General features: G+C 44.7%; 1 protein-coding gene across 5 annotated transcripts in view; it reads left to right on the top strand.

The window, feature by feature from the left end:
- The first annotated feature begins 2,976 nt into the window (after positions 1–2,976).
- Positions 2,977–16,663, top strand: part of ANKRD50 (ankyrin repeat domain 50) — a 68,990-nt gene continuing 55,303 nt past the window's right edge. The window contains exons 1-2 of one of the 5 annotated variants that reach the window (XM_090036608.1): positions 2,977–2,995; positions 4,250–5,512. In XM_090036608.1, the coding sequence (XP_089892734.1) occupies positions 5,034–5,512 (479 nt within the window). In that variant the 5' untranslated portion in view covers positions 2,977–2,995; positions 4,250–5,033. Of the gene's footprint in view, positions 2,996–3,034; positions 3,272–3,392; positions 3,541–4,243; positions 5,513–16,663 lie in introns of those variants that run through there. The other 4 variants (XM_090036606.1, XM_090036607.1, XM_090036609.1 and 1 more) reach the window with 4 other exon arrangements.

The raw sequence follows: 16,663 nt of genomic DNA, 5'->3' as shown, positions 1-16,663 counted from the left end.
CAAAAGCATTACAGGTAGTCATTGCTCTAGTTCATCTAATCGTACTGCTATTTAATGTGGAAACAGCCTGCTGTCAGTTATTTGCACCTCATTGAGGCTTATTACCTCTCTTCTCTGAGTATGTTCAGCCTCAGCTTAGCTGTTTGCCTCTTGTTAAGGCTGGTTTTGCTCAGAGCCTCTTACTGCTGATAGCAATTTTGATATTGATGGACTAGTTAGTTTCAGTGAGCATGTCTACATGTACAGTTTAATGTGCATTAGCCTATTTTATTATGCATTAAAGCATCACAGAAACATGCTCTGTCACCAAAGTGCATTAAAATAGGCTTAATATGTTTTTTTCTAGTGCTTCACAATAGATGTGATATGCATTACCTAAAGCACATTAATGAATGTGTTGATGTGCTCAGTGATACTTACAGCAAATCACTGAGAGTAATTTAAATGGGCTAGAACATGGGTGTCAAGCTCCCCCAGACCCTTATGCTAGATATGGACCATGGTGGTCTCCCTTCAAGCCAGATTCTGACACAGCAGCAGCATAAAGGTGAGTGACGGTGACAGAGGTTAACAGAGTAGTTGCTTGCTCCCTACCGAAGACATACATCCTCAATGGGGCTCTGTACACCAGAATTTGGCAGTGAGCCCCATCCCAGCTCACTTTGCCTCAAAATTCCTGGCCCTCTATGAGTCCTGCAGGGACATGGTTTTGTGGGCCATACATTTGACACCCTTGGGCTAGAAGAATTAATTAGCTACCATGCAGCTCAGACAATTTTCTGATTGCCAGACAAGCCTGCTTTGCATGGCTTAGACTATATTTTCAAAGCTTTAGTATTCTTGAGCCATTGATCCCACAAGTGGCAGAATTGCTTTTAATTTTTTTTTCCCTCTCTAGGAGAGGTGTAAAGGCAAATCCAAATAGTAACTAGGTTCCTGCTCTCCTAACATAACATCCTTTGTGGCATTTTCAGACTGATAGGCAAAAATACTTTCTTTCCAAGTGTGTGACACTGCTTATCTTCTGTCAGAAGGGATGTGCCATTTTCTGTTCCTGTAGTGGAGCCTGGAAGTGCTGTTTTCTTTCTTGACTTGATTCCCATCTCTTGCTCCAGGTATAGTGCAGAAGGTTCTTGTGAGCAGGTGCTAGTTTCCCACTTCTCATGAGTTGTAAGCAGTTTGACTTTGTTGAGGGACAGCATGAAGTCCCTATCCTAGCATCAGATTTGGAAAAGTAATGATTTTGGCCTGTGTGAATCACTACCAACAAGGAAAAACTTGAAAATCACATTACTGCAAGTATTTTGTGCAAGCTGCCAGGACTGCAATTTCTCAGTCAGTAAAATGAAACTGCCTCTGGAATGGGCCAACTCAGTGTAAAATGAAAAAAGGCAGTGAAGTGCAGAAGAGAAGGAGAGCTTATCAAGTGTGCATTTGGGTAAGGAAAAAGGGAAAAAAGACACAAGCCTTAAAAGAATTGAAGGGACAAAGCCAACCCAAATGCATTATTTGTTCATCACATAGAACTCCCATTTTTTCTTGTTCCCCTTTTTATTTTATTATGGAATGTATGTTTTTACTTAGGTATCCAGGTTGTAGCCATATTGATCTAGAGGCAAAAACAATCAGCACTCGTGGTAGAGGTGATATCTTTTATTAGAGGAACTAGATTTTTGCAAAACAATTTCTTTAACTGCAAGCTTTTGGGCACAAGCACACTCGCTGCCTAAGAGAACTTTTACATTCTTTTCTCCTATGCCTGAAGAAGGGTGCAATTAAAGAAATGGTAATGCAAAAATCTAGTTAGTCTAATAAAAGATATCACCTCTACCACAAGTTCTGAATCCTTTTGTTTTTACTTAGGTCACGTCTTTGACTCTTGTTTGCAGACCCTTATCAATATGGCACAAAGCCTCCTGTTCTAGGCCCCTTTTGAAGGCCTTTCCTTGTGGATCAGAGTTATTTTGGGAAAAGGCAGGGAGGTAAAGGAACCTCTTTACTGAGATGCACCTATGCCAGGTAAGAGTGACAATACACCTTTACAGCTTGATACAGGCGGAGTGGGCACAAGCTGCAGTTCAGTGCCAAACGTGGACCATGCGATTGACTTAAAATGTGGGACGTGGCTAGTCCTGTGAGCAATATACAGCGCCCAGGGAGCGGAGTTGAGGGTTAGTCACTGTGTCGGCTCCCATACTGCTCTTTTACTTCAGTGACAGATTTGTTGTTAATGCACATTTTGAGCAACTGGGGATTACCCTCACTCCCCCTCCTGGTGGGCAGGAGACTAATAGGGAGGATTCTCCCCCCTTACTTTTTGATGGGTACCCCTGAAATTGCATGGGAGGGCCAAGAAATACCCAGCGGGACCTCCTCATACAGCAAAGCCACCGAGAGGATGAAGGGGGGAGGGGGAAGGATTTCCCTTCCACAAATACCACTGTGTGTGGGTGGGGCTCCCTGCACCCTATTGTGTGCATGGGAGAGGGGGAGTGCACTGCCCCTGCTGGCTGCTACAGTGTGTGTGCGTGCACGTTATGTAGGAGCTGTGATCTCACTGACTCTTCCCAGTAGTGAGAAGGGGCTGGTGTGTGTGGATGTATAGAGCTGTGCTCTCCCTGAGTAGCGAGAAGAGGGCGGTGTGTGTGAGAATGGTGTGTCTGTGTGTAGGAGCTGTGATCTCACTGACTCGTGCTAGTTGTGGGACGGGGCCGAGGTGTGTGTGCGCGCGTGTATGTAGATGTACAGGACTTGTGATCTCATTGAGCAGTGAGAGGTGCGTGTGTGTAGGAGCTGTGATCTCACTGAGCCTTGGTAGTATTGACAAGGGGCTGGTGTGTGTGTGTGTGTGTAGATGCATAGATCTGTGCTCTCCGTGAGTAGCGAGAAGGGGCGGGGGGTGGGTGTGCGTGTGTGTGTGTGTGTCGGAGGGGTGGGACTCCTCCGCCCCCGCCCCCCAGCGGGCTGGGACAAAGCCCCGGGCGAGCGAGCGCGGGTGAGAGGGTCGTGGAGGGATCCAGGGCGGGGCCGCAGCGCCCATGTCCCTCCGCTCCGACCTATCCCCTCCCCTGCTCGTCAGGCGGCATCGCCCCGCGCCCATTGTCCCCCACCCTTGCCCTCCCCCACCCGCGGCGGTGACACAGCGGCCCCCGGGGGGCGGGGCGGGGCGGGCGCTGAGGAGGGGAGGGGGGCGGGGCGGAGCCGGGCGCGGGCGCAGGGACCGGCAGCGGCGGCGTCCGGGGCAGACGCGGGGCAGCGGCTGCGGGAGAAGGTAACCGGGCCGCCGGGGCGGCGCGCGGGGTTGCGCCTGCCGAGCGGGGAGAGCCGGCCGGCCGGGCCCGGCCCAGTGGCGGGGAGCGGGCGGGAGGAGCCGGCGGGGTGTCCGCGGCAGGACGCTGGGGCAGAAAAGCCCGGCCGGGGGCGGCGGCAAACACGGCCGCACGGCAGCACTGCCCGGGGGGGCGGCGCGGGGGAAGTCCCGGGCCTGCCGCGTGTCCCGGGAACAAAGAAGTGTGCCCGGCCGTGCCAGCCGGCCCGCAGGTAGGGCGCGGGGCTGCAGCCTGGTGTCCTCCCCGGGCCCGGCCCCTCCCCTGGGGCGGAGGTGGCTCGGATGTGGGGACTCGCTGACTGGAAAGGCTGTGGTGGGGAGACGGGGCGAAGGCTGGCTCCAGCCCGGGGCCCGCAGTTTGGGAGGATTTGGAAAGAAACCTTTCGGGACACTGGTTGTAGCGGTGTAGCCAGAGTCTCCCTATGCCTGGAGAAAGGGTGCGTGTGCCAGAAAGCTTGTAGAGAACGTTTTTTCCAACTATTGAATTGGTCTGATCAACGAGATCACAGCTGCCCAAAGAGCCTTGGAAACCGCTCAGAATCCACCCAAAGGAGGGAGAAATGCACAGGCACACCACTTTCACAATTGCCCCAAAGGAGGGGGAAATGCAGTGACACACGCACAGATGCGCACACACCCTTTCAGAATTGGCCTGAAGGAATGGGAAGTGTACACACGTGTGTGTGTGAATACATGTCCACATGTGTTTGCCGTTACATGCATGTGTATATAGGCGTGTTTCTACATCTATACCCACACAGATCTGTAGCGCTCCACTTGATTCTCTCTCTCTCTTTTTTTTTTTTGTCTTTTTGCTGTCTGGGCATTTTATTCACAAGTGCTGCCTTTGTGAAATGCAAACATCTGGTGCATGGGGTTTAAGTCATTACCCCTCTCTTTTTTCTTTATTCGGAGCTGTAGGGGAAGAGGTTGTCGGCTGCTTGACAGCTCCTGATCGAGATGCCTGGGAGCCAGTTCTGTCAGACTCCGGGATCCTGAAGGAAGCACTGGACGGGTGTCTTGCAGGGAGAAAGTGTTAATGTTTTCCCAGCGTCTCCTCTGCCTAAGAAATCGTCATGTAAAGCACTTCATTGGCAGTTGCCCAGATGTATGAAGGCTGCAAGGCTTACCGTTGAAACTGAACCATTTCTCAGCAAGGGAAACAGAGCCACATGTTTGCAACGTAAATTGCAGACTCGGAAGAAGAATGCTTCTGTACCGAATTCCCAGAAGGTAGTTTTCCTGTGGACAGCTTTGGATGTAAATCCAGAAAGATTAATGCCTGGATTTGAGAGACACTTAGTGTACACAGAAAAACTGGCTTTCTCTCAGTTTTCCCAGATGTATTGTCTCCTCTGTATACCGGGAACACACACAACTATGTAAACTACAGATGTAATCGTGGAGTTGTATAACCTTTTGAGTTATATGAGAGGTGTTACGGAGCCTGGGTACCGGGCATTGTTTCAGAGTACAACCAGTTGAACTGTCATATATTGCAGGGTCATCACAAACATTCACTTGCATGGAATGACACCCATCACCCATGCATAGAAGCTAACCTGCAAGAAAGGTTAACTGAACATCTTGATCTATGGCCAGTTCCACACAACAGATGTATATAAGATGAATCATTACATCTGTCACTGAAGATGCTGAAGGTGTAGTGCTGTTTATGACGGGTACCAAGAAGACTGTCTAGAAAATGGCTCAAACCAGTTTGTTGCAGGGAAAGCAGTTTTACTGTAGGGAGTGGGTTTTCCACAAGCTTCAGCACTGCCTCCAGGAGAAAGCTAACTGCAGCAACAGTGCTGCCAACAAACTATCTCTTGTGGCAAATTCTGGGAATAATGTTGGCGTTGGCTCTGGGAAAGGAGTTGCCTGGGGTGTGCTGTTGGTAGGAGGGCCTGGTAGTGGAAAGACAGCCCTCTGCACTGAGTTATTGTGGCCAAGCTCACCTGCAAGCTTACAAAGAGGCTTACATCGCCAGGCTCTAGCCTTCCACTTCTGCAGGGCCCAAGACTCTGACACATTGTGTGTTGGTGGGTTTATTAGAGGCTTAGTTAAACAGATCTGCCGGAGTGGACTCGTTCAGGGATATGAGGACAAACTAAGAGATCCTGCAGTTCAAAGTCTCTTGCAGCCTGGGGAATGTGAGAGGAACCCTGCTGAAGCATTTAAAAGGTAAAAAAAACCCCAGCTTGTGTTTATATGATAGCCTTGCATCCAAAGAGGCCACAACACTTTACAGACTGGTAAAATACAATTTTCTTTTAGTATCACAGTTTGCTGATCTTCATGGTTTATTGTCATGGCTTTCAAAAGTATTATGAAAAACCTAAGTTTGTGTTATGGCTGGCATAATAAATAGTTACTTCTAGACAAAATTAAACCTAATTCACTATAAATGCTTATCCTGAATTGTAATTAATGACTGCTTTTAAAGATATCAAAGAAAATTCCTTTCAGAGTTTAAAACAGTCAAACTGTTGGCTCTTGTGGCCTTTACATAATGACCTGCTTACTGCATGAGTCCTGCACTACCTCTGAAGACAGGATTTTAGACTAGAAAATAAAGGGTATTTGGATTTGATGTGGAATTTCTATTGGGTATTCAAAAGACCCAGGTAGGAAAATGCTATTTTTAAAGTTAACACCTTCCCCTAATGCTCAGTACTCCCAGCACAACCTGCACATGTCTAATTTGTGTAACTGATATATTTTAGAGATCAGGTGGTACAGGAACTTAATTAGGCATAGCTGTTTTTCCCCCCTTCAGGTTCTCCTTGCGGGGAGGGGGAATAAAGAGAGACTCTACTTTGAGGGAATAAATAACTTAATGCCTGCATTTTTTCCTTAACAATGTCATAAGAAATTGATTGGTGAACTGTGCAAGTAAAAACCCACTTTAGTTGTGCTCTATTAACTTCTGTTATTGGTGCTCCTAAATGCACTAAACTGCTCCCAACTGCTATCTTAAAGCTTTTTAAATTACTCTTGAAAACCTTTTTTTAATCAGTGGTAGGAATACCAATGTTTGTGAATGTAAATGTTTTATAAACAAGGATCCTTCAAAGAAATTACATATGCATTCTTAACCACAGCAGTGAATGCTGGTTTTTTTTTTTCTGGTGTGACTGATTTAACTAGTGAAAACAAAGGATATCACAATAAAGACAAGGTTGACTCAATACCACTCTTTATAATGGGATTTGTGGACTTTTACAATTAGATCATTGTTATGACACTTTCCCAGGGCAATAATAGCTAAGTCATTTCTCTTCAGTGCCCTGAGCAAGTCTCTTTCTGTAGTTTTTGTGGGTTACAAAAATCCCCATTTCCCCTCCATTCCTTGTTTCTGCTCTGCAAGGGGGGCTGGTTAAATGGACTGCAACTGCCCTGCAGTACCTGATCAGATCACACATTGGCAAGTTGAAGTGAAAGAAGCTTTCAGTGGCAGTAACTGTCTTGTTTTTGCCTATTGAATAAATAGGATGCGAGTCTTCCCATTGTTTAAAACCAACACCTTTCACAAGTACCAACTTGATGGTCCCCACCCCATGAGAGAGCTTAAAGTAGACAAACGTGGGAATATATACTAGTTTTATTGTTTGCAGATGAAAGTGGTGACAGTTTTCAGTAATTGGACTAATTTTAAAATGTGCAGAACCTGGTTTTTCCAATGATTAAAAATTTGGAGAAATTAATTAAATGCTTTGTAAACCGTACAACTAATGGATTTGGAAACTGAACTTTATGCAGCTAGGTTGTCTCAAGTCAGGTGGAAGAATACAGTTAGAAAATGTTTGTGTTCTCCATTGATTTCCTACAAATCTGAACTGGTTTGCTGTTTGTTCTAAATATGAAAGTATTTCTGCAAAAATTGAGGACTCTAGGATAAATGACCCAAGGTAAATTCAACAGCAAAATATGAAAAGTGTAGTAAGTCACATTCTGGAGTGGTACTGGCTCTCATTAACATTGGCTTTGACTTACTTCAAGCAGCCATTCTAATAATTAGTTATTTCTGTCAGCTTTTAGTGTCCTATCAGAGGCTACTGGCCTCTAGTGAAAAAAATAGACCTAACAAAAGAGAAACAGCTGCTATTTTCATTGTGTACCCAGATCTTGGGAGTCTGTGAAAGTGTTGTAGAGTACACTTCATGTATAGATTAATAGATGGATTTAATTAAAGACACCAAAACGTGGAGTACATGTTTAACAAGAATCCTAAATTATGTTTATGTTAAGTATTTTTTTTTGTCATTCTGAAGTGTTCATGTTACTGATCTCGCTGTAGCTGTATCTGTCTAGTTTATGTATGCATGTATCCTGGTGTGTGGTAATATCAAATGAATAATCCTTATCACTCCTAATACTGTTGCATTTCTCTTTGTAGCTGCCAGAAAAGAAAGTGGACAATAACCACCAAAGCCATCAATATGTTGTAGTAGGCAGACTGGAGTGGGGTGGATATTCGTATGCAAAACGGTCAAAAGTTCTGTATTTTAAAGGAAAAGTCTTCTGTTCATAAAACTGAACAAGCTTTATAGTGATACCTTTATCTGCCCTTGTTTTCTATCTGTTGGCAGAGTGAAGGAGGAGAAAATGCTCTCTGTAGTGAAAGGCCAGTTTATATTTATAAACAGCTTTCTATTTGCCAAAAAGGAAAACAATAAATGTTTCAAGTGTCATAATTCAGCCTGTTTACTAATGTCACTTCATGTAAATATGCAGCCCCCTCTCCCCTGCCAATAAAATCAAGCTAATTCTTCAGTTTAATGTGTATAAGAATCTCCTTCCACCTCCCCTCCCCCCCCCCCAAAAAAAACCAAACCAAAACATTCCACAAAATGTTAAACTCTGAAATAATATTGGTTCCTAAAGGACTGATTTTAGGGTACTTCTAAGCCACTGTGCTTTGTTACAAACAATGCTGCTTTTATGTAATGAATATGATGGTAGTTGAAGTTCTTGTTCTGAGTTTTTGAGTTTCTTGCCTTGCAACTAGACTTCCAGGACAGCTGGCCTATCTACTTATGCTGGAGTTCCCAGACTCTACTATTTAACTTCTGGCTGTCTCCCCATCACAAAACACCTCCCATCTTGCGTTCTTCTGCTGGTGCCAACAAGAGCAATATGACACTGACAAAATTATGTCAGCAAAGTAGAAGTGAAAGCTCAAAGTATTTCAAACAGGAAGTATCTAGGTAGAGATGTAATCTTACATAGGACATCCTTGTTTCTAGAAGACGGTAAAAAAAACCCTTATTCTTTGAAATTAATGGTGCAGGTTAGAATTCAAGTGTGATCTGCACCTTTAGTCACTTTCTACTTTAAGTGGAAAGTGAGTAAAGGATTAATAATACATTTATTGGAAATCTTTGAAACCGAAAGGAACAAGAGGGTAGCTTAAAAAAAAAAAATTAGTAGAAAATGCATAGTGGCCTGAGAAAGCAAGTTTACCTTGATTTTTTTTTTTTTCTTTCCTAGTCTCCGAGGCAGATTTATTATCCTGTAAATCATATTTTAAATAGGTGAGTTTATTTCCTCCTGTGATAATTGTTAGAATGGTTGTCATGACCTGGGTGGCAATAGTAGTGGTAGACTCGCTGGTTTGCATTTTATAGACTTCTTTAGCTGTCATGAATTAGTTTCCTTACTTGACCTTTTATTCTTGTTTTGAATATTTAAGAAAATGACCTATGCTTCAATATGGTCTTTATAAGTCAAATAGTAAGTTACTGTAACATGGATGGGTGACTGTGTTGAGCAAGTTTTCCCCTGATAGTGGCTATGCTATACAAGTGCTGTAAGTATAGGATTAGACTTCATTTCTGTTTAGTGCTGGGGAAAATACCAGATGCTTTTAGGTATTTTAGGTACATAGGCAGCAGACAATTCTTTTAACTTAAATTGGAGAATTAAAGTTAAATTTGAGATAAATATTTCTTAAACACTCTGGTGTAGCTACTACCTCTATGTAAATCTAAGGTTGTGTTGCAGAATTCAGTCTTTGAAGGAGGTTGTCCTGTAAAAAATCCTGCAACTGCAAAAGCTGAAACGGAATATAAGCTTTAAGTAGTATTGATACGAAGTCATGCAGAAACGAGGTCAGAAGTTTTGGTCTCTGCCAGCCCCCGTTGAAGTAAAATGAGATAATTCATACTTCTTTACAAAAAATATCAAACTCTTGTGGCTCTGTCTTTCTGTTCACTTTGGCTTTGTGTAGACAAAACGATAGGAGTGTGTGCATGACACTTTAAAGCAGGCTAAATGCTTTTGCACCGCTTTAATAGTGTTGGTGTGTGCATGCCTCAGTGGCGTATTGCTCATTAATTCCAGCTACGATAGGAAACTCAGCGGTGTAATGCACCTTGAATGACTTGAGGCGCAGCAAACTAAAACACCTTTGAGGAGTTGTAGTTTGCTGCCCCTACAGCTGCAGAGCAAAGCACCAGGCTCCATGCAGCTCTGTGGCTCTGCAGGAAGCCCTGCAGGTAGCCTGAAAGCAGCTCCACCCAAAAAAAGCAGCAAGCCTGATTTCCCCTCCCCCCCCAAAGCCTGCCTGGCTGCTTGAGCTGTGTGGGGCCCAGTGCTTCCCTCCACAACTGCGGTGCCCCCTGGAACCCCGTGAGCTGGGTTCCTGCAGGCAGGCAGATGCTGCCTAGGGGCAGCCACAGCTGTCACAGGCAAGCATCGTCTCCCCTCCCACAGCCCAGGGACCACTCTGCCTGCTGGCAACTTGCCCTCACCTGCCTGTCTGGTGAGGAGGGAAGTCAGCAGAGTATGTGCATGACAAGCAGGTTTAATCAGCTGTAAATTCAAGCAGTGTTTTTTAAAATTCACCACTTCAATTCAGGGCCCCCATTTTGTCTACACATGCCCTTAGTTCACCCCCTACTGATTCCAACAACAATTTTGCGTAAGAAAGAAGTGTCTGAATGTGGACTTCTGATTTCAGCCAGAACAGAAAATATTTGTACCAAATCAGGGATCATGTTGAATTTTCCTTTGAGGTAGAATGTACAGAGTAGATGTATGTCAGCTATTCAGACAAATCAAAGCAGAAGTCTGCCTAAGCCTAACAGCTTTTTGGATTGCTGTGACTAAGACATGTCAATTCCTTTACCTAAGGAATGTAAGGCTTCCTGGTTTGTGGGGCAGATCTAGACTGCAGGGGCTCTTCCTGGATCAGATCTGTGGAGGTTATGGCAACTGCCAGGGGTGGGCAGTTTGCGGAGGTCCAGCGGCCTTCCACAGGTGGCCATGTCTCTTGGGGTCCAGGGAAGCTGTGGACCCCCTACCTCCCCCACCCCACCCCGCCCCACCAGTGGGCCGGATGGAATGTGTTTGTGGGCCAGATCCAGCGTGCAGGCTTTGTTTTTGACACTCTTGCTTTATCTGGCTGTACAAAATGTAGGAAGCTTGCTAGCATATCTTCTGTTTCGAGTATCTAGCCTGAATGATCAGGCACCCCTTAACAGTAGGTTGACTGGGGCAGTCTTCAGCATGTCTAGCAGGACTTGAATTAAGACCTTTGGAACTGTGGCAAAATATTAACTGTTCTGCAGTCATGTCTTAGAGCCTACTGTTGTATAGCCAAAGAGAAAGTTCCTGAGCTTGAAAGAAGAGACTAGGAATCCTGGCTTCTTTTAAATTAAGTTCAGTTTAAATTCCTGTTCTATAAATCTGAATCTAGAAGCTAGCAAGAGAAGTGGTGCTGGACACTAAGTCTCTATGGTGACACAAGAAGCTATGTGGAAGTTTGGCTGATGTGTTGTCATCTTTGCTGAATGTAGAGGGCTGCTGTTGGTTCATTTGTGTGAAGTGACTGTTCAATGAGCTAGCATCTCATGGAAGTACAGTTTAATGAAAAGGGTTCGTTTTTTAGTCATTAACCGGGTCAATCTAGTTGAGGCAGTTTGTAGAACATAACTTCTGATTCTGTGACAGATGCAGCTTTGCTTCTCCCTGACTCAAGGAAACTTGAAAAATAGGGCGTTGTTTTGCTTTGGTTTTTGTAAGGTAATAGCTAGGTTGCAGAAGAGAGAAACCCACCTACTCCAAAACTTTTTTTAGAGAGTGGAAATAGGTTGTGGGGAAAAACATAGGAACTCTTTCTTTTCCTATTGTTGATGATGCAAAATAGTATTTCATAAAGCTATCATTTGTCTCCAGATACACAAAGGCAGCACATAATAACTGTAGTGTACTCTATTTACATGCATCAGATGCTGGCCATTAAGGGGATTATGCATAACACAGTTTCAGCCCCAATATTCATAGTTTCATAGTAGTTTGGGGTCAGAAGGGACCTGAACAGATCATCTAGTCTGACCACCTCCCCTCCCCCCACTGGCAGGATCACGCGACCCGAGACAGGTGTTCATCCAACCTCTTTTTGAATTTACCCAAGGTAGGAGCGAGGACCACTTCCCTAGGAAGTTGATTCCAGATCTTAGCCACACTAACAGTGAAATCGTGCCTCCTAATCTCTAACCTGAATCTCTTCTCCAGCAGCTTCTGGCCATTGTTCCTCATCACCGCAGGTGCTGCTGTGGGGAATAGGGTCCTTCCTATTTGCTGCTGATCTCCCTTAACGAGTTTGTAGGCAGCCACCAAATCCCTCCTCAGCCTCCACTTGCTGAAGTTGAACAGGTTCAGGTCCCTCAGCTTCTCCTCATAGGGACTGCCCTATTGCCCTCCAACAAAGCGGGTGGCCCTCCTCTGAACCTTCTCAAAGCAGGCCACATCCTTCTTAAAGTGCAGTGCCTAAAACTGGATGTAGTACTTCAATTGTGGCCTGACCAATGTCGTGTAGAGGGGGATTATCACCTCTCTGGACTGGCTTGAGATGCATCTTTGGATGCACGACAAGGTGCTGTTGACTTTGGTGGCTGCAGTCTGGCATTGGTGGCTCATGTTCATCTTGGAGTCAATAATGACTCCAAGAACCCTTTCTGCCTCTGTGCTCACAAGGGGGGAGCTCCTCAGCTTGTATGTATGCTGTGGATTCCTCCTCCCCAGGTGCAGCACCCTGCATTTATCTGCATTGAGCCCCATCCTGTTCCAGTCTGCCCACTTCTGTAGTCTGTCTAAATCTAATTGCAGCCTCTTTCTCCCTTCAAGCATGCCTACCTCTCCCCACGTTTTGGTGTCATCGGCAAACTTGGACAACGTGTTTTCCACCCCCTTGTCCAAGTTGCTGATGAAGATGTTGAACAGTGTAGGCCCCAGGACCGAGCCCTGGGGGACCCCACTATTCACATCCTGCCAGGTTGAATACGACCTGTCTACCACTACTCTCTGGGTGTGCCCCATCAGCCAATTTTTGACCCATCCAACTGTGTAGGTATCAGTGCCACAGTTGCTCAGTTTATTAAAGAGAATGGGGTGAGAGACAGTGTCAAAGGCCTTCTTAAAGTCTAGAAAGACTACGTCCACGGCAACACCGTCATCCAGGGATTTAGTTACCTTGTCATAAAAGGCCATTAGGTTGGTCTAGCAGGACCTGCCTTTGATGAACCCATGTTGATTTCCCCTGGGGATGATCTCCCCTGCTGGCCCCTCACAGATGTGTTCCTTGATAATTTTTTCAAGGATTTTCCCCAAGACCAATGTGAGGCTTATGGGCCTGTAGTTTCCTGGGTCTTCCTATTTACATTATAACAAGCTGTGATTATCTGCATAGGGTCAGAGAAAAGTAGGGTTGGAAGGAACCTCAGGTCAATCTGGTCCAGTCCTCTGCTTGAAGCAGCAGGATCTTCCCTTACTAAACCATCCCAGCAAAGTGTCTAACAGTTTTTGAAAGTTTTCAAAGATTTAGGTTCCACAATTTCTCTAGGTAGCCTGTCTACCTGACCACCTTCATAGTTAGAAAGTTCCTTTTAATCTACATCCTAAATTTCCCCTTCTTCATCTTGAGGCTCTTGCTCCTAGTCCTGTCCCCTACAGCCACAGAGAATAATGCCATCTCCATCCTTTATATAATCACCCTTCAGTTAGTTACATGAAGCCTATTACCAGCTCCCCCTTAGTCTTCTCTTTTCCAGGCTAAATAATTCTAGTTCTTTCAGCCTGTCATTGTAAATCTGTTTCCCTGGCCCATGGACATCTTTGTCTTCCGTGGAGCACTTTCCAAACTGTGCATGTCTTTCTTGAAGTGTAGGGCCCAAAGCTGGACACAGTACTCCAGGTGAGGCCTCACCAGTGCTAAATAGAGCAAAATAATAGCTTCCCTTGATTTGCAAATGATACTCCTATTAATACAACCCACGATGCTGTTGGCTTTTTTGCAACAAGAGCATGCTGTTTGTTAATATTCAGCTTATAGGCCACTGTAACCCCCAGGCCATTCTCTGCAGTATCGCAACCAAGCCAGTCATTTCCCAGTTGCATTTGTGCATGCCGTTATTCCGTTCCAAGTGCAGAACTTTACACTTGTCCTTGCTGAATTTCATCTGATTTATTGTGGAGCATTTTTCCAGTCTATCCAAGGTCATACTGGACCATAAACTTACCTTCTGGAGTGTATGCAATTCTGCCCAATTTGGTGTTATCTACAGATTTGCTAAGCATGCACTTGATCCCATCATCAAAATCATTAATGCAGATGTTGAACAATACTGGACCCTGGGCAGACCTTTGGGGAACTCCAGCTGATGCCTCCTCCCAAGTAGACATTGAGCCATTGAGGACTACTCACTATATTGATGCTACCAGTTATGTACTTTAGTCTTTCCTTACTTTGTTAAAGAGAATGTCATGGGAGACCGTGTCAAAAGGCTTGCTAGAGTCAAAGTATACCGTATTCACTATGCTTCTCCCATCTGCTGAGCCTGTCATCTTATCATAGAAGGAAATCAGATTGGGCAGGCATGACTTGCTCTTTGTGAATCCATACTTCCAGTTCCTAATCACCTACTTCTCCAGGTGCTTCACACTGGATTCATTGAAGACTTGCTCCACGATCTTTCCAGGTGTGGAGGTCAGACTGATTAGTCTGTAGTTCCCTGGATCCTCCTTCTTCCCCTTCTTGAAGATGGGGACTGTGAATGCTCTGTTCAGGTCACCTGGGAGGCATTCATGAAGTGCATAAACCTCCTAAGTATGTAGTATTTTCCAGTCCCAGTGCCTACTCTGTATGCAATCAAATTGTAGTTGTTTTAAATGCATACAAGTTGTAACTAAACTGTCATCTTTGTTTAATTGTACCAGTAATAGTGAAGGAGAAGCAGCTGTCAGGGCTGCTGTTAAAAAATCTTGAAAAGGAGTAGAGCCTGTCCCTTTTGAGCTGGTACCACAGCACTGTAAGCAGTACTCTTTAAGTACAAGGCAGTTTTAGTGCTGTGGTATTAGCATCCATAAAACTGATTAGCTCCCATCATTTTCTGGGCATTTAAGGCAAGGGCATCAAACTTAACTGGCCCTGTGGGTTAGATGAGTGACCCAAGTCCAGTCCATGGGCCAGATCAGGCTCAAGATCCTAGATTCTCCTCTGTCTCCCCACCATGCCAGATACAGTGCCCACAGCATCAGCTGTGGCCGGACTAAGAACCAATCCAGAACCTATGCCTCTGGGTGCCATGTGAAGTGCTGGTCCTGGACCAGCTGGAGCAGGTGTCACGTGCAGTGCACATCTTGGAGACCCTCGGGTGGGTGCCATATGTGGTGTAGTTCTCGGAGCAGCCAGAATGGATGCTGCATATGACGTGTCTTGGCCCCTGCCCATGGGGGCAGCCCAGGTCAATTCAGACTCAGGGGCAGCACTTGGGGCCAGATCACAGGGCTCCACTAGCCATATGCTTGACACCCCTGTTCTGAGACTTGAAATGCTGAATTAGTTTGGGGCTGCTAAAACATCGTCACTAACAGTCCTATGTATTGCACTATATTAGTGGTATGTATTGGGGTGCATAGCCTTTTTACAGTCTTGAAAAGAGTACACTGTACATCATCTTTACACTTTAAATGGAATAATGTTAGTGGCAAAGCAGAATAACTTCAAATGTATAGCTGGAGTGACAGGTGCACTAGTCTTTGGACACGAAGGCGTAGTAAATCACTTCAGGTTTTGTGTTGTCTTCAGGTATAAAGTGCGTTTACCTTGAATATTAGGGAGTGAACGTCTTTTGGAGTACTGGGGTATCATTGCTTTGTGTAGCAGGAAAGGACAATACCCTATGTGCTCACGTTGCCATGTGAAAACTTGTGCCTGCAAGTTTGCAGCGAGATAAAAGTAAGTTTACCCACAAAGGTAACTGTGTTGAGTGGGACAACTTCCATAAACAGTTGCAGAGTGAGGGGATCTTCTGGTGAATCACAAATCTTTGCCTTGTGTGCATTTCAGTCACAGCTGATTACTTATACTGACAAAAAAGAGTGTTTTGAGGGGAGAGAGGAGCAAATATCTTTCTGCTTTTCTCCTGATGCGCTGGGTCTCTGCACAGCTGGAGAGCAAGAACCTGTTTTCCTGCTCCTTCAACCCCTCCAGGTAGTGTGTATCCTTAGCCCAGTTGCAATTTGAGAATGTTTATTATATAACTTCTACTTTCTTTAAGCGGTGAGAATAAGCTCTGACTTCGGTTTCCGGTTGACTTTGCAGGTCTGTCCTTGTGGGAAAACACCTACCTGATTGAGAGAATGTGATGCAGAAGTCACTGAGAGAAAATAAATTTGCAATCCTGTTGTTTCTTACTACTATTTGTCTGGCAAAAGCACACATTAAAATAAATGAAGGAAAGGATTTTATATATGTAAAATCTTCAACGTACAGCTCTTCAAATGAAAATTATGACAAAGATGCTCTTTTTAGAGGTCCTGGCATATACTCTGAAGCATATAGTGCTAATTAGAATTTTCATAGATTGTGCCAATTATTGAGCAGTTAATTAGCTTTGCTTTCTTTGCAGTGGTTTAATATTTTCCCTTTCTGGAAGCACCTTGATAGTAGTGTGCAAATACATAAACTAGATATTTCACTTCTGAACTAGTGATTGTAGTACATCTGTGCCATTGAGGCAGTAATTGATTTTCCTCTCATGAGTCCAATTTCTAGTTCTTGCTTCCTGAGCTTTCACATTAGTCTTTGACTAGTAGTGTTTGAAGCTCTGTCACTAGCTGCTGAGGGAAGAATCTTTCCTTTGATTTATTTTAGGTGTTGTTAAAGTAGTGAAGTGAATGTTTGGTATTTTATCTGTCTTCATATCCTGGGTTCTGCATGTGCTTCTGCTGCTGGTCACAGCTGACACAAGCATGAAACATATGTGATTCTTGACAGTTTTATTGATGTCTAAGTTCTTTGACAGCTGTGGAAATACCCATTATTAATTA

This window comes from Crocodylus siamensis, chromosome 2 (genome assembly GCF_052110815.1).
Source record: "Crocodylus siamensis isolate JL-2025a chromosome 2, ASM5211081v1, whole genome shotgun sequence".
Classification (NCBI taxonomy): Eukaryota; Metazoa; Chordata; order Crocodylia; family Crocodylidae; genus Crocodylus; species Crocodylus siamensis.
This window is presented reverse-complemented; position numbering and strand designations above follow the sequence as displayed.